The sequence below is a fragment of the Lagopus muta genome, chromosome 17 (genome assembly GCF_023343835.1).
Source record: "Lagopus muta isolate bLagMut1 chromosome 17, bLagMut1 primary, whole genome shotgun sequence".
In the NCBI taxonomy this organism is placed as follows: Eukaryota; Metazoa; Chordata; class Aves; order Galliformes; family Phasianidae; genus Lagopus; species Lagopus muta.
This window is the reverse complement of record NC_064449.1, coordinates 10,253,669-10,276,556: the sequence shown is the minus strand read 5'-3', so window position 1 is coordinate 10,276,556 and position 22,888 is coordinate 10,253,669. Positions and strand designations below refer to the sequence as shown.

General features: G+C 41.9%; 1 protein-coding gene across 10 annotated transcripts in view; it reads left to right on the top strand.

Annotated features, from left to right (window-relative positions):
• The window catches only part of GALNT9 (polypeptide N-acetylgalactosaminyltransferase 9), a 189,019-nt gene that overhangs the window by 115,448 nt on the left and 50,683 nt on the right, over window positions 1–22,888 (top strand). For 9 of the 10 annotated variants that reach the window (XM_048964555.1, XM_048964547.1, XM_048964552.1 and 6 more), the window contains 3 exons: window positions 306–480; window positions 9,801–9,998; window positions 16,964–17,081. In XM_048964555.1, coding sequence (XP_048820512.1) covers window positions 306–480; window positions 9,801–9,998; window positions 16,964–17,081 — 491 coding nt within the window. Of the gene's footprint in view, window positions 1–305; window positions 481–9,800; window positions 9,999–16,963; window positions 17,082–22,593; window positions 22,743–22,888 lie in introns of those variants that run through there. The other variant, XM_048964556.1, reaches the window with a different exon arrangement.

Genomic DNA, 22,888 nt, shown 5'->3' with positions numbered 1-22,888 from the left:
AAACTGTAATTATTTTAAGATATTTAGACAAACCAGCTCTTCAAAACAATGCACAGATCCTTCGTGCCATATTCTGTCTTTGCAAGGCTAACAGCATTTGCTCTGATGTGCAGTGCTTTTTTCTGAGCTGGTATCTCAGGAATTGCTCTGTCCCACAGCTGTGGTTCTTCCTTTGTATCTGTGAAAGTGACCAAGGATCTGTTGCAGAATAAATCAAAGTAAAGCACAGCATTGCAAGACTGTTGCAGTGATTTCATTCTGAATGTTTGTGGGTTCTTATTATTATTATTTTTTTCCCCCTGTAGTTGAGCTCAAATTTAACCTGGACCAGTATGTCAATAAAAGATACCCAGGTCTGGTGAAAATAGTGCGCAATAACAAACGAGAGGGACTGATTCGAGCCAGAATCCAAGGCTGGAAAGCTGCAACCTCTCCTGTTGTTGGGTTTTTTGATGCTCACGTGGAATTCAACATTGGCTGGTAAGTCCTTGGCTGTTTCCACAGGGAGTGGGGAATACCGTGCTCTTACAGTTTGCCCTGTGTCTCACAGGCTTTGAAAAAGATTCACTCAACAGGGCAGCTGAAGAACTGTATGATGAGACAACTATAAGCTTGTGTTTTCACATTAGCAATTATATTTGAATAATATCTGTGATTATTGCAATATTGCCAGCAGTTTTCTGCAGTGGTTGCAAGATTCATAGGAAAAGCATTTGTCCCTGCTCTACTACAGCTTAGCGGAGAGAGAAGTAATTTAAACTGAAATGAATGCAAAGCTTCTGAAGCAGGCAGACGTGGACATTCCATTAGGGAGGCTCTCTGCTCATGGCAGATGCATGTTTTCAACTACTTTTATTTAATCTGCTTGACCTTTTCTTTCTTTCCTTCTTACAAACTTGAATATAAATCTGACTTGCTTGTAAATTTTCTTACATTTACATTTGGAAGGAAATATTTCCTGTATTTTTAATGGGACTTGAAATCAGTGTGCCTTTGCTCATCCTCTCCGTTTTGGAAAGGAGGGGTGTTAGCTGTGATTAGCACCAGTACGATCTTAATGGACCAGATCTTCACAGCACCACTTAGCGGCCAATATTTCGCACTGTTAGAACCTGAACTTTCAGTCAGCTGAAAAAGGGCTGGTGGGACCTTCAGTATGTAAAATGTGTATTTTCCAAAGAGAGTCTGGTATTTCATAATGATGATGGAAGGTTATGGTGGAGCTGATTATACTCTGCAGTTCTGAGAGAGAGATCCCCAAATTAAAACTAAAATTAGCTGTACTTGCAACCAGAGAGCAACTTAATTGCAAAGGAGTGGAGCGTTTATTTTTGTATGCTCATGAATGGAAGATGCAATAAAGTGCACCTGGTTTCTATTCGCCCTGTTTTTTGCCCCATCAGAGACTTTAATAACAGAGTTATTTTTTAGAAGCTTAAGATGTTAATTTGTTTATTTACTTTTAGGGCAGGTGGATCTTTGAAAACCTTGCAAAAGTTTATGTAAGGTAATATCAGCTACTGGGCAGAACTGGAGGCCGCAGCCTGGTGCTGGGGAGAGCAAGCTCCTGGTGCTTAGTCAGTCCTGAGCTGCAGGTTCTGAGACTTGCAGGGAATTTGTTACCTATTTTGTAAAGGACATTGGTATCTTATTGATGTATTCTACCTAGAGAAACTAGGCAGTGGTGTCAGGAAGCACAAAAAGGTTTTGTGGCTGCGTCTGGCTGTGTTCGTTGATTTTTTTTTTAATGCTTACTTTGCATTAATGTCAGAAGGAGTTGAAATCAGCACAGCAAGTTCGTGGACTACTCAGTCAATGAGTGTGTGTATATCCAAGATAAAAAGTGTTTGTGTTTACCTCATTCTCCCTGGTGTACTCTCCTTTCAACAAGTCTCAATAATACTGTTGAGCCAGTCTGTGCAGCTGCTTTGAGACCACTTGGCTTCTGGAGTAGCTGCAGAAGATGGATGAGAATAGCAAATGCATACAGAAATGTAATATATCCACTTGTTTGAGTTGCACATGGAGGCTCAGTGTGTTCCTTTCTGGTATTTCCTCTGTTCTCTGGTGCTGCTGACAGCCATCTCAATCCTCATCCTGTCTGTCTCCCCCTAGTTTAAGTTCTGCCCATCATGCATTGTGTGTTTGCCTGTCATTCCAGTTTTCATCTCATCTCCTTTTACTAGGAGGGACTGGAAGGTTTCCTATGTGGATTGCTTTATTTTTCCCACCAGGTTACCAGTACCCCCACTCAAGATCTCTGCCAACTTGGTAGTCAGGAAAGAATGGCTTGTTAAAGCACTGGTGTCCCATTCTCCTGCTAAGTCTTACCCTGTGTGAATATTTTTCCCTTTTTACTGAGTGTATTCATGTGTTCAGTGGCCAAACGGATTATTCCCACTCAGAACTGCCTATGGATTATTTGTGAGGCAATTAAAAACCAGCCAATTCCTTTACCACAGAAAAGAGCATTAACTTTCTGTTTGGTTTGTGTTCCATCTAACAGTCAGTTACCTGCAGTGTAATTTTAGTCTTCCATTCTGTGGCTGCTTTACCTGCCTAATCAGCTGGCAGATAAATTCAAAGGGAATCAGAAAAGGACTTCATCACTTTCTCATGAAATATGCAGAACTCTGGCAATAAAAAAACCTACATCTTTTCTTTAAGCAATAGTCATCCCATTGTGAGTGAGCTCTTGCCTTGGATCACGCAATAGCACTCAAAGGCTGCTCTCACAGCATAACTCTCTAGGGACATTTCTTCTAAACTGAAATACAATATGGTAAGATATTTAAAAAATACTCCACAACCTGGCAGGTCAAATTAACTGTTGAATTATTTATCTTACTGTGCTTAATTGCCGCTTTTCTGCTTCTCAGGTGTTAAAATGTGTTAGCACAGAGCAAAGAGTTTCTACTGACCCATTCCCCTTAAGGCTTTTGGCAGTGAGAGCAAATTCTGCTGCTGTGACAGCAGGAGTGGAGAGGAATGGAAGCATGGGAGGAGGCCAGTGTGTAACAGTTTACTGGAAAGGCAGACACTACAGTTTTCACAAAAACCAACTCCCAGGAAAGTTGCACATTCATGCCTGAAGAGATATTTAAGCTTGTACTGGTTGATTTTCCCTTCATTCCACTGCAGATTTGAGCACTCCTGCTCTGACTTTTGTGTTAGGTCCACCTGCTGTGCATGAAGCACTACACAAGTAACATTGAGCACAGACAATTGCATCCTGGCTGCTAATTATACTGCAGAAGATGTAGAACATTATACAGACTCCTGTCTTTGAGAGATGGGAAGGAATAATATGACAAGGAGAAAAGAACTTCACTACGTTACGTGTAGGAGCAGGAAAGAAGAGAGAGAAGAAATGGGGTGTTAATTCTGTCTATGAGAAAAGGGGCACATTGAGTGAAGGAGGGCAGAAGTCAGTAAGAGAAAGGCAGAGACCACAATATATTAGCAGCCATAAAAAGGATGCTAGGAGCCGTAAAAGAAGACATAATGATAGAGTATTATACTTGCTTTCTAGCTTAGGACTTGATTTTGCACGTATCACAGAAGTAGTATTGGAGGATTGAATGGAGATATGAAGTGCTGTAGTAATTAAAATTTTGTCAGACAAAAGGAAGCAGAGGAGGAAGAGCATTTCATCAAAAAATTTCAATATACCAGAGAGAGATAGAGGCAGCCCAACGTGAGAAGGAAGACCTGAAATACAAGCTCGGTATCCATCTGTCTGTGCTACACACAGCCCATCAATGTAGATTATCCCTGAAGTTGTCAGTGTTTTAAAAAGATAGAAAATGGGAATTTTAAGAAACTAAGAGCTGAAGATCAAGATGCCAGGTCTGCAGATAGCCCCTTGCAGATACTATTTCATGCTGTAATATGTACTGCAATTGGCTACAGCGGCCTTAAGCAGTGGATTCTTGAGAAACTATATAATGAAAAAGGAAGTTGCTTTCCTCCGAATCTTCTGTTTTGGCTTTGGTTATCCCAACTGCTTCATATTGGAGACATGGTTACATGTCTGTAGGACAAAGACATAATAACTTCGCTTCTTATGGAAGTTCCCTTCCCTATGCTTTCATGTGGTACATTGGAAGCCAAACTCGACCAGCAGGTAAGCACCCTGTCCTGCCTGTTCTAACTGAGCTCATGTGGTTCTTTGGGGGCCTGCCAGAGTCTGGGTGGCTTTTTCTTCTAGTGAGAGAAGCACTGAAGCCAAGGGTGAAATAGGTTGTAGTTCTCCTATGCAGTCCCTCCCTTAGGATTCACACCTAATTATTGCTGATCAGGCCATGCTTCATTGTAGCATCTGTGATAACAAGCTGAGTTTGACTTGGGAAGCAAGTTCTATTTATGCAAAAGCAAAGGAAAGGACGTGTGTTTATTGAAGGAGTTCTTCCTCATCTGAAGGTGAGGTTCGATTTGGTAACCAATTTATTTCAGATAGCGAAAGCAAACTAATGCTATCTGAGTAAAGAGGGCAGCGTGCAGCAAACGTCATGTGGGCCTTCTGCATTCTTGGGGCAGCGCCAGTTTGCATACAGAGAACACATGAGAAAGTCAACTTCAACTATGCATCTACCTAAACAACCTGGAATGCTCACTGAAGCATCTTCATTGCCTTTCAGTGGTGCTGAGAAGAGCTGTTCAGGTTTGGCAGCCAAACAGCTCATCTTTACTCTCCAGCAGGCACTGAGCTGTGCTGCCTCTGCTGTGGGCTGCAGGTCTGCACCTCCAGGGCACACAGGGGTGCTGATAGAGATGTCAGGGAGAACAGATGAGTAATTTCCCCTCCTCTTTGAGATTGAGGAGGGGAGTATGATATATAGATGTATATATATATATATAATCATTACGATGTATATTCATTTTTTTTAGTTCTTTGAACACTTATTTACTGAAAGGAATTCTGCATGAAATATTCTTCATGTGGCCTCAGTGGAGAATTATGTATGTCTTTAAATCTGCTTGTCTGCATCTGATAAATGTATATTGTCAGTAAAATCTGAGTTGGCGTATAAAATCACAAGCAGAATAAGCTTTCGGCTTACACAGCTTTCTTTCTTATATTTCTCTTTTAAGTTTTTAGTTAAAATGGTAACTGACAGTGGTACAGCCAGAGTAGAATAAAGTGTTAAACCCACTGAGCCACAACATTTAACAGATGAGACCATTTTGTCTTTCTTTTAATGTCATACAAGAACTCAAGGAAAATTCCTTGCAGGGAGAAAAGAGAATCCCTCCGGAAAGGGGAAAAAATTGTTTTTTATTGTTCTTTTTTCCTTTATTGCAGTAAAAATTAGAATGGTTATAATGGAGAGTAAAAAAAAGGTGTGTTTATCTCAGAACAACCCAGAGACCAAGATATTCAAACATCTACTTAGGACAGGGGCAGAATTTAGGCGGAAAGCTCCCCAGTGCGATTCCTGCTCTTTATGAAAGCGTTTGGTTTTGGTGGTTTTGGACAAATACATAAAAAGTGCCATTTAGGGGGAGGAAAAAAAAAAAAGAAGAAGGAAAAATGATTTCCTGTGGAAAGTCTATTAGAATTGTTGTATTTAAAGAACTGGAAGAGGCTGTGGGTCTGCTCCCCGGTAGAGCAGGTTGGCAAAGCTTCTTGGAAGTCATGAAGTCCCATGAGCAGAAGATTTGGGTAGCAGCAGCAGATCTGTCTTGTGGCATGCTTGTGGTTTCTTCTCTTAGACCACGTACAATTCTTCCTATGTTCATTTTAAAAAGTCTGCTTGAAGTCAGTAGGTGGCTTTACATATGAGGGGTGAATTACATACTCATGTGTGCTGAGGAGCTCATTACTAACTTGTTTTTACCCATTCCTTTTATCTGGAAGAAGCTGTTCTTTTAAGCGTTGTAAAAAATCAGACTTCCCCATTGGCATGAACTCTGGCAATCTGATAAGGATGCAAGATAGCATACAATTTTTGTTTGCCCTGATGTCTCCTGGGGTTTCTGCTGCTCTGCTTTGGCCCAGAGTTAAAGAGAGAATGAATATATTTTCATAGAAAGACTTACAACGGGATTAGGGAAGTGAGTATGATCACAGTATGACCCCAGCCTTTACTCTCAATCTTCTCACAGACTCATTTTAAACTCAGTTAAATTCTGCCTCCCAGATCTTTTTCTAACTCTAATATTTATCTCAGGAGCATTTACACAGTGCCATCATTGCTGGCGCTCCCATAGCGGTCAACATGGGTGCTCAGCACCTTGAAAACTCCATACTTTGACCTCCACTTTTCTCACTGGTAGGTGAAAACGTGACATGTGTGCGCTATAGTTAGAGAAATGCTGAACAGTCACTGTCGAATCAACACATCCCTGTGTTGTGATTGTGCTCCTGATCAGATTCTTGCCACAAATCCTCCAGGACAGTTTCTGCAAGGAGCCACTTAACAGAACACGTGGATGCTCCTACCAGCATGTCACTGTGCTTGTGGGAAGCCCACCAAGGTTAGGGTAAAGCCCTATGCCCTCTGGAGTTTCAGTCATGTACCGCTAGCCACAGGACTGAATCCTGGGAATGAGACATTTGCAGTGTGTTACTGCATTTCAGGAGCTGCTTCGGGGAAATAAAACCCAAGTGAAAATAGCCATTAGCTTAGCAGAGTCTGTAAGAGAGTTAAATTTACTGTCCTCTCTCTTCTGACTTATCCATTCACTAGCCATATATTCAGAGTGGGAGGACACAACTGACAAATATATTCTTTTAGTAGAGATACAAGGGAGGAACTTCTTTGTCACTCAAATTCTAGCCCAAACTGTCTGCCTGTTTTTCATGAGTGGTGGAAGGAAAAAAAACCACAGAGCTGTATGAGGCGAAGTACTACCTAGAAAGTTTAATCTTGTGACGATATTTAGCTTACTGAAATCTATCATGTCTGTGAATTTGCCTGGAAGAATTTTTTCTCTTGCTCCAGTAAATAACTTGTTAATCTTGTTATTATTATAACTTGCATCTGCTACCCTGTTCCTATACCTTGATGCAAGCTAGGAACCTTGTTTTTTTTTCCATCTGTGGAAAATAGGGATGAATCTCAAAATTCACATCTGGCTTAACTAATCAGGCAGAGCTGAAGCCTCACTGCCAGCAGTGGCCATGTGGAAAGGAAATATTCCAACCCCATACTGAGCCCACTTGCACTGCAGCTACCTCTTCCACTCAGTCCTTTTTCTTCTGAAGCTGCCAGGAGCACCTGCCATCTCTACATGTGCAGTGGAGACAATAAAGCATGAGGAAAGAAAATAAATAAATGAACTTTGCAGCCTGTAAAGAGGATGAGTAAATCCACATTTAATGTAGCAGCTTAAAATAAGGAAAAAAAATGTCTAGGAAAGATTTAATCATAATCCATTTGAAAACCTTAAGCAGTTAGACAAAGCCAGAATTACCAGCAAGGTTGACAAAGGATTTGATGACAGTGCAGCTCAGCCTACAGACACAAAGCTATCATGCAAGTCTGCTGAGTACAGCAGAGCTGTTCCAGGGCTGGACTTCTGTGGCAGTGAGCAGCAACTAAGAGGCTTGTGTTTCATGAATTACCTAAGATAAGCAATGTAAACACAATCTATTACCCCTTCCTGTTGTAGCTTGCAGTAGTACTTCATTAGACAGACTGGCTATTGCCTAGAGATCATGGCAGATAGAAAATCAGCACAAGCAGTGTTGGTGGCACAGAATGCATTGACGGAAGCTGGGATTTGAATGTTCCTGTAGGTCCCTTTGAGATGCTCTAAGGCTTGGTGTTTGAATACCCCTGACTATTTCTGCCATCCCTGACTGGGCAAGACAAGCTAAAAAATCTCACAGGTGTGCAATGTTAGCTGAGAAGTCACTCCGTTTTGAGTTTTGCCAAGTAACAGAGAACTCTGAACTGGATTTTCCCATCCCATCTATGACTGCTCTGTGGAGTGTGTAATCCCTCTACCCTGTGATATCTCTTCCACACTAAATCTGCTAAAGCAGTGTCCAAGAGCTTCAGAAGTGGGTCCAGGGCAATGCCCAGAGGCTGCTGCAGTGTTGGTCAGTTTGCAGGAGAGCCAGTCAGTTTTGTAACAAGTGGCCTGCTCCAACTTTTTTTTCCCCACAACTGCGAAGAGGAGGCTACCTCTGCCAGTTTGTCAGTGGCCTGTCACTGATGATGATGTTTAATATATTGAAAGCCTTTATTCCAGAGGCTAGAAAGGAGTGAGAGAGCCTCCTGTTGATATTATGAGTGAGGGTTTCCACAGCCAAGCATGGTGGCACACAGTCAGTGATGGGAGAAGTGTGTCTGGTTGATGCCTGCCTCTAGGAAATGTCTTCCTCTTATGGAAAGAACAAGCTAGATTCATCTTTTTTTTGTATTCTTTCCTTCTTTATTGGAGTTACAAGAGTTTCTCTGGTGGACACACACTGGGTTTTAAAGCAGTTAATCTCATAACTATAATCTCTTATTAATAGTCAAAGCTGCTTAGCCTGATTTGGCAGGTCATATTGGCTCTGTATGGGGGTGCATGTGTGTGGCCTCAGGACTTTCCAGATTGGCATAATGAATAATGCACTGCACCCCTGGGGTGGGGTAAAACAAGAGTGTGATGTCGCATAAGCAGTCAGTGTATACAAAAGAGGAATATTTTGGCCATACCTGAGTACAGAGGAAATGCTACCTTCTTACTGATGGGATCAGAAAATTTTGATAGTTCAGACTGAGGCAATGCAGAAGGGAAATGGAGGTTGAGTTAATTTCATAACTTGTCCCTTTCATTTAGCATACACAAGAAAGTACATGGTAACAAATAAAGTAGAAGATAACAGAACATAAAACAACCAACTTGAAAGCACGAAGGAATGATTGCCTTTTAAGCTACAAGAAAGGGAAAAGATCAGTGCTCAGCTCCTACTGCCTCTGTGAATCCCAGCAAACCCCCTTTCCCTCAGAGAAGGTACACGTGAGAGCTCTGCAAAATCTTCAAAGTTTGTTTCAAGGGGAAACAGTTACAAAAGAATGAAGTGATGGCTGTTTCTAACGCTGCTTTGAGAAGTGCTTTCCACCCTTATATATGTCTGTTACCTTTAGGATCAGTTCCTCTCAAACTTCTTAGCAATTTCAGACTACCTTGGCCAGAAGCGAGTGGTTCCTGAAAGACTTTGGGATACAGCTTCTGTTGAAAGCACACTGATGTTTTAAAGCCTTTTGAAATGATGGCACATTTCCTGCAGGTTGCTGCTTTGCACCATCTGGCTATTGAAACCTTCTCATCATCAGAGATTTTAGAAGACACAGTGCAGCCTTGTTTGTCATTCAAACAAGGTCCTATGGAGTCAGTCCTTCAAAAACAAGATTTAAATCTTTGAGTAACCCTCAGATTCGTTCTCTGTTCTGCATTTTGTTCTTCATACCTCATCAGCAGGAGGCAATCTGGTGCTGTAGACATTAGGGGACTGTTAATACTTAACTCTGGTCGTGGTGACTCTCAACACTTGCCCATTACAAATTGAAATGACATTCCCAAAGCATAAGAATAAGTCTTTGGTAAATCTTGTGTTATTAAACACAAAGTGGTACAATTCCATAGGGGCAATGATTTGTGTGAGTCTGCTATGTGAGTATTGCCATGCCAAACCTCAGCCCCTTTGCTCTAAGATGGTGACATGCATTTGATCTTGCCATGCTTGTTATGGTCTGCCATCTCGCTCTCAGGATTAGAGAATGTTGTTTTATCAGACTGCAAAGAGGGGCCCGGGATAACTGGATGGTTGCAAAATGTTCTGCTGTTTTCACTATTCTCAGGGTGGAACCTGCACTTACCCGTATCAAAGAAGACAGAAAGAGGATCATCTTGCCAGCAATTGACAACATCAAGTACAACACCTTTGAAGTGCAGCAATACGCCAATGCAGCCCATGGCTACAACTGGGGCCTCTGGTGCATGTACATCATCCCTCCACAGGACTGGCTCGATAAAGGGGACGAGTCAGCACCCATCAGGTGAACCTACATGCTGTCACTTTGTGCTACAACATCTCTATCTGCCAAGGGGCAATTGAAGTTAAGCAAGGCTGCAGACTTTGTGCCGGGGCAGTTTAATGAAACTGAGGAACATGGATGGGTCTGCAAAGATGGGTCTGAATGCATGTGTGACATTTCAGAGCTGCACCACAGAGTGCTGGCTCTAGTTGTAAAAATGTGATTCAAGTTCACTTTGTGGCCCTTGCTAGGATAGAAAGATCTTTTTCACCTGTGTTTTATTTTCCAGATGGACCCTGTCATGAGTAGTGAGTCAGATAAACATTGTATGTATGAAAAATGAAGGTATTTTGTGTGCGATTGCAAGGAGGCTGTTGTCACTTTGGGTCTGTAGGCAGCATTCTTGGACATCAGCCCAAACCAGAGCTTCCTGGCAGCACTAGTAGGAGATGTGTTAACCTCCTGGTCTCATTGGAGAGCTGCTCTTTTTTTGGAGAACTTTGTGCATGTTATGGATTTTCCCACTGGATGAATTTTAAAATGAAACCAGACCATATAAGCAGAGCATCACTTTATTTTCTTTGTAAGGTAACATTTTTCCTTACAGAAATGAAATTTTCTAAGGAAATACTGATCCAGGAATTGTCATAGTCAATTTGAGAGTTTTTAAAGTTACAGTGAGAAAATGAGAACTGAGGAGAATGAGTCTTTCTTTCCTTTTCTTTTAAAATTCACATCCGAACTTTCTTCTCTGGTGCAGATTGTTGTCTCATTGCTCCTCTGAAAAGTGCCATGCTGAGTGAAGGGTACTTTTTTTAGCAACTGCTGAAATAAATGATAAAAAAGATTTTACTCTAGGGTTCTCTGCCTTGTTTTTGAACTTTCCTAGGAAGGATACAAACTACCTTCTTAGAGGCATCTTCATCCTGATGTTTATCAGCTCCACCCTAAAGTGAGCTAAAACTCTATTGTATGGTGTCAGTGCAGGCTTTGGCAGAAAAGATGGTGTACGTCCCTTCAGCATAGAGCCTGAGCTGTCAGATTCTGAGATGCCTGTTCCCAGTCCATCCAAGCAACCTCAAACAACACAGCCAACTGGAAAGACCCTTGCTGGTCTTTTAGAAGTGTGAGGACACAAGGTGGGCTGTTCACATTTCTAAATGATTGGTTGGCTGGGACCATCACACAGGGTCTCACCCTCATACAACGAATATTTCAATCCATATTTGAGCAAGTGTTGCAAGTTGCTGTTAGGTTCATTCTCCTGCCCTGTGACTGCGAAACAGATACACAGCAACACTGACCTTCCTTATCACAGCACAGCACAGTCCTTCAGCACTGACCCTTCGCTCAGCTTGAAACCTCAATAAGCAGGAAAGTAATTACTTAGAAAATCACTGTTCTTGGATAACGTGCCCTGTCCTCCCATCATTGTTTTAAAAGCGCAGGCATTGTCTATCTATTTCACTCAGCTCTGAGAAATAGATATTGAAGAAGGAAAATTAATCAGCCAAAGCTTTCACTCTTGAAATCAGGGTTTCAGTCTTTTATTCCCAAAAGATTTTGCACACTTCATTACTTCCAGTTTATATATGGAATCACTATATTAATTTTCACATCGGTTGTTCTCATATTTGAGTCTCTTCTATTTTGGAGAAACATCATCAAATATCAGATAAGACCGAGCTAAGAGATTAAAGTTATATAAACCTCAGCAAGTTCCTTGGACAAGTTTTGTAGCAGGGGTAGTTAGTGCACTCACTGAAGTATAGAATTCTGCAAAGTATTTCTGGATTCAGCTATCGATCTTTCCAATAGAAATTAGGAGATTTCATCCCTGTGTTGCTGGGAGAAGAGTTAGTTTTCATTCAGCAATGTTGCCTCCATTACCATGGGCTTTCCTCGGGTGTGTGTTCAAGTACTTGCCAGAGTTGCAGTGGTGCTGAGTTGGACAGATACAGAACTGAATAAGGTTCACGAACTCGAGACACTGAGTAGTGTTGAAATCTGATGCACGTAAGCAGCTGGCTCTCAAGAGCTGTGATTTTATTCTGAGCAGAAACCCTGCAGTTCAACAGTGCATAAACTGCACTGAGGGAGATGAGGCAAGCAGCATGAGCAGGAGAGCGCCCGGCTCTTGCAGACGCTTCCCAGCAGCACTGAGATGTTCTGGATACAGAAGCACCTCTCTGCAAATTATGAATTACATGCTCTAAAATGCAGAGACATCAATGTTGAACCGTGAACACTTACGTGGCTCCCTGGGAACACGTGCTTTCAAAGCAGTGATCTAAGAGAGCGGGGCTTCTGCCTGATAGTCACGCTGCACTGATTTCTGATGGATGGATTTGCTAAAGCATTTGGCTGGGCTGTTGTGTTATGCTGGCCTATAGACACACAATGCAATTCTGTGGCTTTTAAATGAGATGCCGGTGTAATTATGGTGATGAGAAGAGGGAACATGTGAATTGATGAAAAGGATCATGAAGTCTGCACTAAGAACTGAAATTTGAAGGCACGCTTGATATGAACTTAGTAACTGTAAAAATGTAAGGTGTGTTTCTAAAAGCAAGGGGAAATCAGAAAAGTGAGCAGGCTTTCAGAATCTCCTCAAGTCTGATACAGGCTGATACAGGCCTAGTTTTCTAACCAGCATCCCACATGGTGAACTGCAACTGTATCCAGTTTTCAGGGCACACAAACTGTTCCACAGTGATTGTGTTTAGATCCACACATCTTTTCAATGCTTTCATAAGGTTGTTCAAGAACAGAAAAATTGCACATTCATTCAGCCCCTGTTGACACCCTCCCTCTCAAGGCTTCCTTTTACACTGTCTTTTCAAACAGGGGGTTTGTTTGGAGACTGTGTGCTCTATAAAAGAAAAGACCAATAATTAGTAACATTGTGATTGGTTTTGTGTTTGGCATAGCTGAATACTTACTCCTGGATCTCCCAAGGGACCAAAGGTTTTCAGTGGAATCTCTCTGTCCTGGTATCAGCAAGGATCAGAGCCTGGCTGCTGCAGTCCAAATGACAAAGGGGATGTAGCCTTGAAGTGCAAGCAGCAGTAAAGGAGTAGCAAGAATAAAGTGTGAGATTTTGTAAAGATTTCTGCCACAGTTCAAAGTCAGTTCCTTTTCTTCCCCTGTGCTAATAGTCTGAAATTTTGGAGCAATTGATGTTTCCCAATTCGGCTTCTGCAGGCAATTCATTTTGCATGTTTGACATTTAAGATGTGAAGAGCCTCTAACGTGAAGATTTAAATGAGGATGGTTATTTTGACACGCTGTGTCCATCACGTCATTTTCCATTTGTGTTCCTGAGAACACTGCCCAAAAATGTCCTTATCATCTGGCAACAAACTGTGTAACAAAGGATACTTTTTCAGAGGGTTTCTAACGAATTTGGCTATGCACTGAAACAAGCTGGATTTTTTTCTGCATACAAAAGATAATGCTGCATTTTGGAACAGCTAGGAAGGTGCCTTCTCTTCAGAGCTCTGTCTGGCTCCTCTTCCCTCATCTGCCGTGATTTTGATGGACTGCTCTGTTTGATTTCATGATCAGCAGCCACCAACACTGGAGTCATTAATCAGCCTCCCTCAACCAAGCACTGCACAGCTTTCAGCTTTATCTTCCTTCTGCAGCAGTGGTGCATTTCATTGTTGCATATGTTCTCACTTACTGCTCTAATATGCCATAGCTTGGTACTGCATGCAGTGAGTGTGTGTGTGCACTGAGTCAGCCATTCCAGAGAGCACGTGTGTCTCACACATGGATGCAAACGAGCACCTGACATGCCCACAGGCTGCCTGCTTTGGCTGGAGCCTGCGTGCCCTTCTCACATGCAGTCAGACCTTGTGCTGGTCCACCACACTGATGGTGATGCAGCCACCTTTAGGCATCCTGCCTGTTCCATAAACTCTACTCCTGCAGGGCTCCAGAATGTTATTCTGCATCCTTACTGCCCTGCCATTCCTAGCCAAGCTTTCTGGGTCGCTTTATTTCCCATTGCTGTTTCTCTCCAAAGGAATTAGCATAGCTTCCCTTCATTATGCTTGACAGTTTTTTTCCTGCAGCTCCTGAACAGCAGATCTATCCTCGAGTTCTGTTCCTATGGCCTGGTGTGACTCTTCTATTGCAGAAGGCATGATTTGTAAGAAAAACTAAATGCTTATGCAGGCTCCCTAACCTATCTGCCAGGTCAGGGTTGAGGTGCTGCTTAGGAACCTGAATTTCTGGCCAGTGCACCCTGACTCTGGTAGCCATCCCACAGCAGCACTGCTCGTGACCACATAGGTGCCCCTGATCTGGTAGCAGCATGCTGTGTCTTTCAGCAGTGCAAAATCATGCTATTCTATGTTGTATTTTAAGATTTTAGCTGCAAAAGCCATTTTAGTATGTTTCCTTTGTTAACTTTTTACTCCTGCTGTTGATTAAAATTGAAGCTGATCTTCAGTTCTGTGAAAGAATATTCCACCAATCAATTAATTAATTCTCTCAACACCTTTTGAGGTGTTGCTAATCAGTAATACACATCCAATTGCTGTTCTGTTCTGACACTTTCCTTCTAAAAATGTCCTATTTTACTATGAAGTCTTTATCTTAAGGAAGAAGATCCTTTTATAGGAAACGTCTGCAATGCAAGTTTATTCTACTTTGCAGCCACGACGTGCAGAGGGCAGGCACCTTCTTGTTTGTCAACCCTTGGGTGGTGAGTGGTGCTTAGGATGTGCTAACACGGTTTTGCTCATATATCTAGTGCTGACTTTCCAGGAGAGTGCCTGATGCACTGTATTGAAAGCAGTAGGTATACTGGGGTTTGTTAGGTGTGAGAGGAACCTGGTGCTTACAGCCAGGCAAAGGTCTCATGGTTTATGAGGGGCAGTTTTGTTAAAGGTGTTTGCAATATGGCAGTTATGCTGCAGTCCAGTATAAAATAAAGCTCAAAGTGCGTTTATAAATGAATGTTAGGCTTTTAGGCTGCTAAGGCAGACCTGAAACTTTTACCCAGTATTATCTGTGCTTTGCAGATAGAGAAACAGGGGCAGGGGAAGGTGATCCACTGAAGATCAAATGAATGACAGAGATGAGAGCAGAGTTGAGGTCTCCTGAGTCCCAGCACCGTTACCAGCTCACTGGGCTGTGCAATTGCATTACACTTAGTTTACAGTTGGATCAGTCAAAACACAGGAAAGTTAAGGGCCTGGGCTTGATGAGAACTAAATGTCCGAAACTCTGTTTGAACCTGATAGAAGTCTTGGCATGCACTGTTCAGAAAGCTCAGCATTGTGCTTCCTGGGCAGTTTCTTCCATTGCATCAAGATGTGGCTGGGGCAAAGCCTCAGGCTTATCATTTCCAGCCATCCCTGCACTGATCACTGTCCTGTTCAGCTTCCAGGGTTGCAGCCGAGCAGATGTGCAGATGTGCAGTGGCTATAGGAAGCCAAATTCAAGTGGAGATACATTACAGTGGAAATTTTTTAACTGGTGTCTCTGATGAGCAGGATGTCATTTCTTCTGCCATTGCACAGCCATTGTTGCTCATTCCTGAAAACATTTTTTTTCAGAATATGCCATGAGGGCTTGTGGAGTCTGTTTGCATTTGCATATATTGAATGAGAAAAAATAAAACATAGAAGAGAGGGAGGGAGTTGCAAAGGTAGTCCTCACTTTGTCTGTGAGTGATGATTATGTAGTTGCATCCAAAATATATTTCCCACCCCCATTCAATTAACAGGTTGGTATTTTAATGGACAGAGCTGGAAACTGCAAAAATCCATCTCACAGGGAGAGAGATTGCGGCACCTGAGAGCAGCCTGCAAAGCCTACATGTTCTGCTCCTCATTAGAAATTGAGGGAGAACATCTTCAGGGGAGCATCCTACTGCTTTAGGGAGCTGCCTCTGCAGGATTTTTTTAGGGAGTTAGAAAGGAAATGGATCCCAAATCCCAAACTAGTAGCTCCATTTTGCAAAGCAGTGGTGCTCTAGCACTCACCCAGTGATGTCTGTTCTTAGCTTTATGTGCATAGAAAGGCAAATGAAGATAGTGGCTAGTGCTTTTCTCCCCATTCCCTTCCCTTTTTGTCATGGTTAAAGCTAAAGAGATACCTAAACCCTCAAAAGCTTGTTTAGTTTCAGAGCTGTTGAGTTTTCTTTCTTTGGTCATGCAGTTCTTTTATTTCAGTTTCTAGACCTAATTATTCCTTGGATGCCTAAAAGTGATTTTTCAATGATGGAGGATCTCAGCTTTTGTTTAGGCAAGTCTGTCTTTAGACATGACTACTAGGAACTATAAACAAGAATACACGTTTTAGGAATTAATTTGTATCTGTAAGTTTCATCTCTCACAAAAATCCTGGTATGTAAGCATATACATTAAGAGAAGATGGATGTTCCAGTTTGTGGCACTCAGCCTCAGTTTCCTTTGACCTTTTGGAACAAATGGGTGCAGGAAGATGACTTCCCTAAGGCTGAAATTCCTCTGTTAGAGTTGATTCCAAGAGAACCAAACTTCATAGTGATTGATCCGTGGCTCTCGTCACAGCCTTAATTTTAATATGTGAATAAAGGGAGTCCTCATTTCTGAGAAAGTTTATGTTTTATTGTGCATTAATCTTCAAATGAATCGTTCTCTAGTTCTTGTTCACCACTATCTTGAGCAGCACTTCAGCTTCAGTGCGTTGTGTCTATAAACCAAAGGAGAAATAGGCCAATGTTTCACTTACTTGAAGAGAGTACTTAACCTCACATCCCACGTGTGTCTCATGGACAATTGGCCCAAGTGTGACTGGCAGTGTGCTTGTTTTTTGCATGGCTCTGATTCCACAAGTCACTGTCCATTGGAGGATGGAAGTACATGCTAGCAGATAAACTTTATTGACTTCAGGACTAAGCAATGTTTTGCGTGTGTAAATTTATTGTGAAATGGTTTCTGTAGTAGCTAAAAAATGACTTCATTTTTTTCTTTAATCTCTCTGTGCAGGACACCAGCCATGATTGGATGCTCATTTGTAGTAGACCGAGAGTATTTTGGTGAGATTGGCTTGCTTGACCCTGGCATGGAGGTCTATGGAGGAGAAAACATTGAATTAGGCATGAGGGTGAGTAAGGAAGAAGACACTTTGTGCAATGTTTATTTGCAAAGAAAAATGGGAGTCCGTGGCCCAACAGAATTGCTGCCTGACTGATAGGCTATTATGCTGAAGTAATTGTTACTGCAGTGCTATCTAGAACTGACATTCCCAGTAAATGGATGTTCCTGGCCTTACTGGCATTGCAACGACTGATAACAGTCAGAAATATGGTCCATTGGTTCGTTTTGTCAGTGTCTGAACTCAGTGAGACAGATTCGCCGCCTTTCCCAGTAGCTGGGTTTGTGATAAGAGCTGTGCTAAGTCTGTGTGTGCTCATTGTGCAGATGATGATATACGTATGTTGTCTTAGCAGATGCAGTGGTAACAGAAAACTGAGGCCAGGCTGAAAGAAATCAGCTGTAGTGTGCTATGTACTGCTCATAATGAAGGCAGTGGCATTTTAAAAAGTTAATGGTCTTCTTTATAGAGTAAGTATTACAGGGTATAGGTATCCAATCCTGCTGGCCTCAAAGGCTGTGAGAATAATGTTGGAGAAGTCACAGAGTACACATCTTGAGGAAGGCAACGTTGGCAAACATCAGCAATCTCAGAAGAATGTACAGAAATCAGTATACTTCTGTGTGCATCCATCTTCCCAACTGCCTCCACCCCTTTCAGCCCGGTGCACAAGGACTGCTATGGAATCAGAACTGAGCACCTGGCTGTCTGCACTAGTTAATATCTGGCTGAGCTCTGGGTGGGAGGGATTTGGGAAGATGTTCTTACATAAAATGACACTTCACAGATGCTGAAAAGGTACTGCAGGATGGAGGGATGAATTTTGCCTGGTTCTTACTACAGTGCAGAGCATGGACAGATGGCTTCTGCACAGCATCAGGCTTCTGAGCCTATAAGAGGTTTGATAGCTGTGATCCTTTGCCCTTGTTTTCAAGGTGCTCCTTTCCAGCAAGTCCTTCTAAAGTCCAAGGAACCTGCCATTGCTTAGCACTTGAAAATTAGTCTACTTAATGTTGCATGAACACAGTTTCCTCATTATAAAGCTTGCTGTTTAATTATTTTCCCCTTACTCTTTATTCCCTATTTCACAGTAACACGTCCCTAGCGTGTGTAATGTGCTCATTAAAGCATATATTCTGCTCACACTGAAACACTGACCATCAAATTAGTCCATCCTTTATCCAGCTCTTTTTTTCTGAAATGATTACAAACTCTTTCACACCAGTGGGCTGGGGGAGAAGGTCATCATCGCCAGCACTTGTTTCCACACATGGGTGTGTGTTTGTTATTCCAGCATCACACGAGGGATAGAGTTTTTAATGGCACCGTGCAGCTACACTGCTTACACTTTAAGGTTCAGAATTCACACAGGGGACAGAAAAACTGCTACCACAAATCATCCAATTTTCCTTAAGAGGGTCAGGCTATTACCAGGATTGTGTGAGCTTTCCTTTATCATTGTGCAGGGCTTTCAGCTGTTTGAAACTTTTTCCACATGGCTGCTTCCAGAATAGATTGAACGCTCTGGCAAAACTCTGGTGTGGCTGATGAATAAGTCTTCTAAGAAATCTGAAAGCTGTCGCTCTTCCTTAGATGAGAAGAACTTGCTGGGTACGATTAGGGCTCCTGGTAAACAGAGGCAAAGGTTTTAATAGGATTATGAAATGGCACTTGCTTGAAAAGCCAAGGATTTGAGTCTATGAGGACGGATTTTCAGGGGAAGGGAACATGTTAAAGTTGTAAACACAGAGGATCTAGAAACAAGTTCTCAGTCTTTGTACTTTGGCACTTTTTGGTTGTGTTTTTGTCTGTGTGTGTGTGTTTTTGGTTGGCTTCTTTCTTTCTTTCTGTATAAGAAATAATGAACCCTACTCATATGTGTTTGAGAAGAGCTCTGTGAAAGCACAGGAGTATGAGCAAGTTTAGTCTAAAATGAGCTTGTCCATAACATGGACATTTATCTACATTCTCAGCCTGAACCTAGCACAGTGAGTAATGTGAGGTGTGCACCTGGTGACCCACAAGTCCTGCACTGATCCCCTCCTTTGTTCTCTCTGAGGTGTCAGAAACCAGCAGCATGAAAATGCACAGAGACCTCCTCTCTTCTCTGAAGGATATTTATGAAATCACTGTGAATTTAGAAAGATTTTTTTTAACTGCAGAATCTCAAAGTAAGTTGCAAAACTCCTTCCCAAGGCTGATCCACACAGGAGCTGCCACAGAACGTGGCCAGCTGCAAACCAGGGCCTTGTTCCTTGTGAGTGTGACTGGGATCCTGCTGTGTCTCCCTGTGTGCAGGGGAAACTGCCAACATGGTGCAGTACTGGAGGCTGCAAGCTGAGCAGGGAGCAGAGGCAGGCAGTCATCAGCCTGTCCACAGTGCACGAGGGATGTTGCTGCCCAGTGTGACTCTGTGTGGAGCAACGAAAGACAGAAAAGGAAAGTGTATATGGATGAGTAAAGAGCAAGAAATAATGGTGGTGGAATGTGTTCAGCTGAAAACAGGCCCTCTTTTAAAAAGCTGGAACAGTAATCCTTTAAACTTCTTTGCATATTATCACCATGTTATTACTAAAGGAAAAGGGATTAGGCTCAAAGTGTCTGAATTAGATTACACTGCATCTAATGAACCTTCCTTTAAATAGTTTTCATAATGTGAACTAGGGAAAGGCAGTGCAACTAATGAGCTGATTTGGGAGGGTACTGTTTGATAACCCAGCTAATCCCCCTGAAATCTATTGTTTATTAAAAAAAAATGATGATCTTGGGTATTCCACTACTGGCTTTTCCCTTTTCTAAATTCTGGAGATGGGAATAATTAGATAATTAACCTAGGCAGTTTTCTGTGTTGACTAAGCAGTGTGTAAATGGTCTGGGGCTACCACATGTATTGGAAATTGGACCCAGTGCTTTGCAATTCTTTATTGAACTCATATTCATCTTTCTGCTTAAATCAGAGCTGCAACGCTCTCCTGACAGCTTTGCAATGAAGCCAATGTCTGCCAGGGTATGGAGGTTCTGCGTTGGTTGAGAAAAAGCAGCAGCCAGTCTGGGAAACAGGAGGGAGTTGGTGTTGGTGCTGGAGTAGGAGCTGGACTTGATGATCCTTATGGGTTCCTTCCAACTTGAGAAATTCTGATTCTATGGGGAATTCTTCTCAGTGCTATCTCAAAGATTTTAAAAATAGTTATAAAACCAAAAATGACTTGTCCAGTTGAGGTTGATTTGTCCAGTTGAGATATCTTTAAGTAATCCCGTGTTTAAGAAGTCCTGGCCAGAGAAATCCATTGGAGGTATCCATAGGTACCAGTGTGACAACGTAGTTCTGTAGCTGATAGTCCAGCAGGGCTCAGCTGGATCCTTAAGGTTAGTTGTGACCACAGCTTGTGCAGAGGTGTCACACGTGGCTTGTGCCAGTTTGGGCAACTGGTAGCAGCGTGCCTTTGGGAACACACAGTACCTTGGGATTGAGAAGAATGCCTGAAAAGAGAATAAAAGTTCGGATTATTTGCTCTCTCTGCTGCTGTGATTTCATGGTTAGCAGTGCTCAAGCAGCCTAGCTGAAGGCAGACCTGTTGTGTACAAAGAAATGCAGCCCCAACTCAGACCATGCAGAAATACAGTTTGTACTGCTCAACATCCTGATGCAGCTATACTGGAATTTCTCTACCAGGAAATAAAACCTGTTACCTAATGCACTTTCATGCACAAGCAAATCATACTTTCCAAATTTATGTGATCTGACCCAGCTTTGCTTTCCTTAAAAACAGATGAACTGTATTTTCTCTGAGCAGAAATGCTAATGGCAGGTTGTTGAGTAGTGAATTCCTGACCTGATTTTATTACTTTCAGCTAAGGAGATTTAGATTCCTTTGAGCAGTCAGTGTTTTAAACACAGATTCTGGGCTGGTATGCTGTAATAAAAATGTCACAAGATTTATGTATGGCAAATTTTAATTCTGAATTCTGGATGATGCTTTTTACCCCAGTGATTCATGAGGTCAGACTCCCTTTGCCCTGGAGCTAAGAAGCAGGAATGCCATTTTAGAGAGTTTTTCAGAATTTCATGCTATTTTTCCCACATGCTGTGATGGAGTAGAAATGAAAATTGCACAAAAATACATGTTAATCAAAATGTTTATCTCAGTTAATAAAAAAGGCTTCATTTTTATTTTGACCTTTTCTGAGCTGCAATTTTTAGTATAAAGAAATTCCGGTTCAAATTTAATTACTTAAATGTCATCTAACATTTAAGTATTTTATTAACAATTCCTAGCTTCTGAAAATGCAGTTCACAGTGTCCTTACACATGCCTATTCACAGTGGATTGCAATAAATCAGCATTTTCAGCATGAAGTTAAATGCTATTAAAATGATTGTGCCCAGTTATGCACAGAACTCTGCATTGCCTGAGCAAAATCCTATTAAGTGATGTAATCTACTGCTAGTTGAAGTTACCCCTTTGCACAGGTTGCAGAGATCTCTGTGATAAATCTCCCAGTCTCACCTCCCAGATAAGCCGTGTAAGTAAAGGTGCCCTCTTTTCCATCTCCAGTTTAATTTAGCATTTTTATAGGCATTTCCAAAGGTAAAAGAATGTTAAGGTTGTAAAGTCAAGCACTAAGAAATCATGAAAGGATTGAATTCACGGTGTCTGGATTACATTAATTTGCAACTCCTTTTCCTCTTTAAAGGAGGCATTGGAAAAATCTATTCTATGGTGATGTGCATATATGAGGAGCCAACTCCTCTGCCCGTCTAAATGTTCAGTATCTTTTAATTCCTGAGAAGTTACATTGATTCAAACAGGATGAGATTAGGCTTGACATTTGTATAATGCAATAATGCATTCTGTCTGGAAAAGGAGACAGACTTGGTTGTAAGTGGAGATGGAGATGCTCTTGCAGACATTTTATCCCAGGATGCTGAATCCCAGGGAGGCTGAAGCCACCACAAGTCACCGCCAAGCCATTAGAGATGGCCTTTGGCCCATAGCAAACATTTTGTGTCTTCCTTACCAGAAATTTCTATATTCATAACTGTACTCAAAATGGAATTCACCACCTTTTTTTTTCTGGGGAGAGAATCCATCTCCCTACCTGCCTGCTATGTCTTTGAACCAGATGGTGCCTTTTTTAATTATTATTATTAAATTGAAAATAACTGTAACCTCAAATGGAAAACAATGTTTTCATCAGAACATAGTGCAGTGGTGCTCTAGCATGAAATTGCCAGCAAACTACAGAACTAGAGCTTGTGAATACTGTTAAAAACATTTTCTAAAGTGGAAGCATTGGAAATAGCTCAGAAAAGAGCATCTGGCCATTTGGCTTCAGTATCACATCATGCTCCATCGAGTGTAACATTTTATGTTACAAACTCTTTCATGTACTAGAACATTATAAAAGCACGAAGCTGGAAATTTCAGAAACAGATCAGCAGCTAAAGAACTGAGAAAAGAGAATGCCTCCTTAGTCCTCTCTGCTTTCTTCTCAGCCATTTCCTGCAGGTTTCATCTAATACGGGTTCTGCTGCAGCATCAAGCGTGAACTGAATGGCAGTGAGGAAAAATGCAGAGAAATTGTGTGTGCTAATTGTGCTGAGATTGAAATAGCTTTCCCCTGCCTAATGATGAGACTGAACCAAAAGCCTGGAGATGAGCTGCAGCTGGTGAGAAACTTCCTGATACAACCTGTTTTCTATTGAAAACCAAAACTCATCCAGGGCTCCAAATGTTCCCTAGGATCTTTAATTTTGATGATGGTTACTGAAAGCCTGACTTGGGCTGCTGTGTATCCAGAGGTTCCTGACTCGTC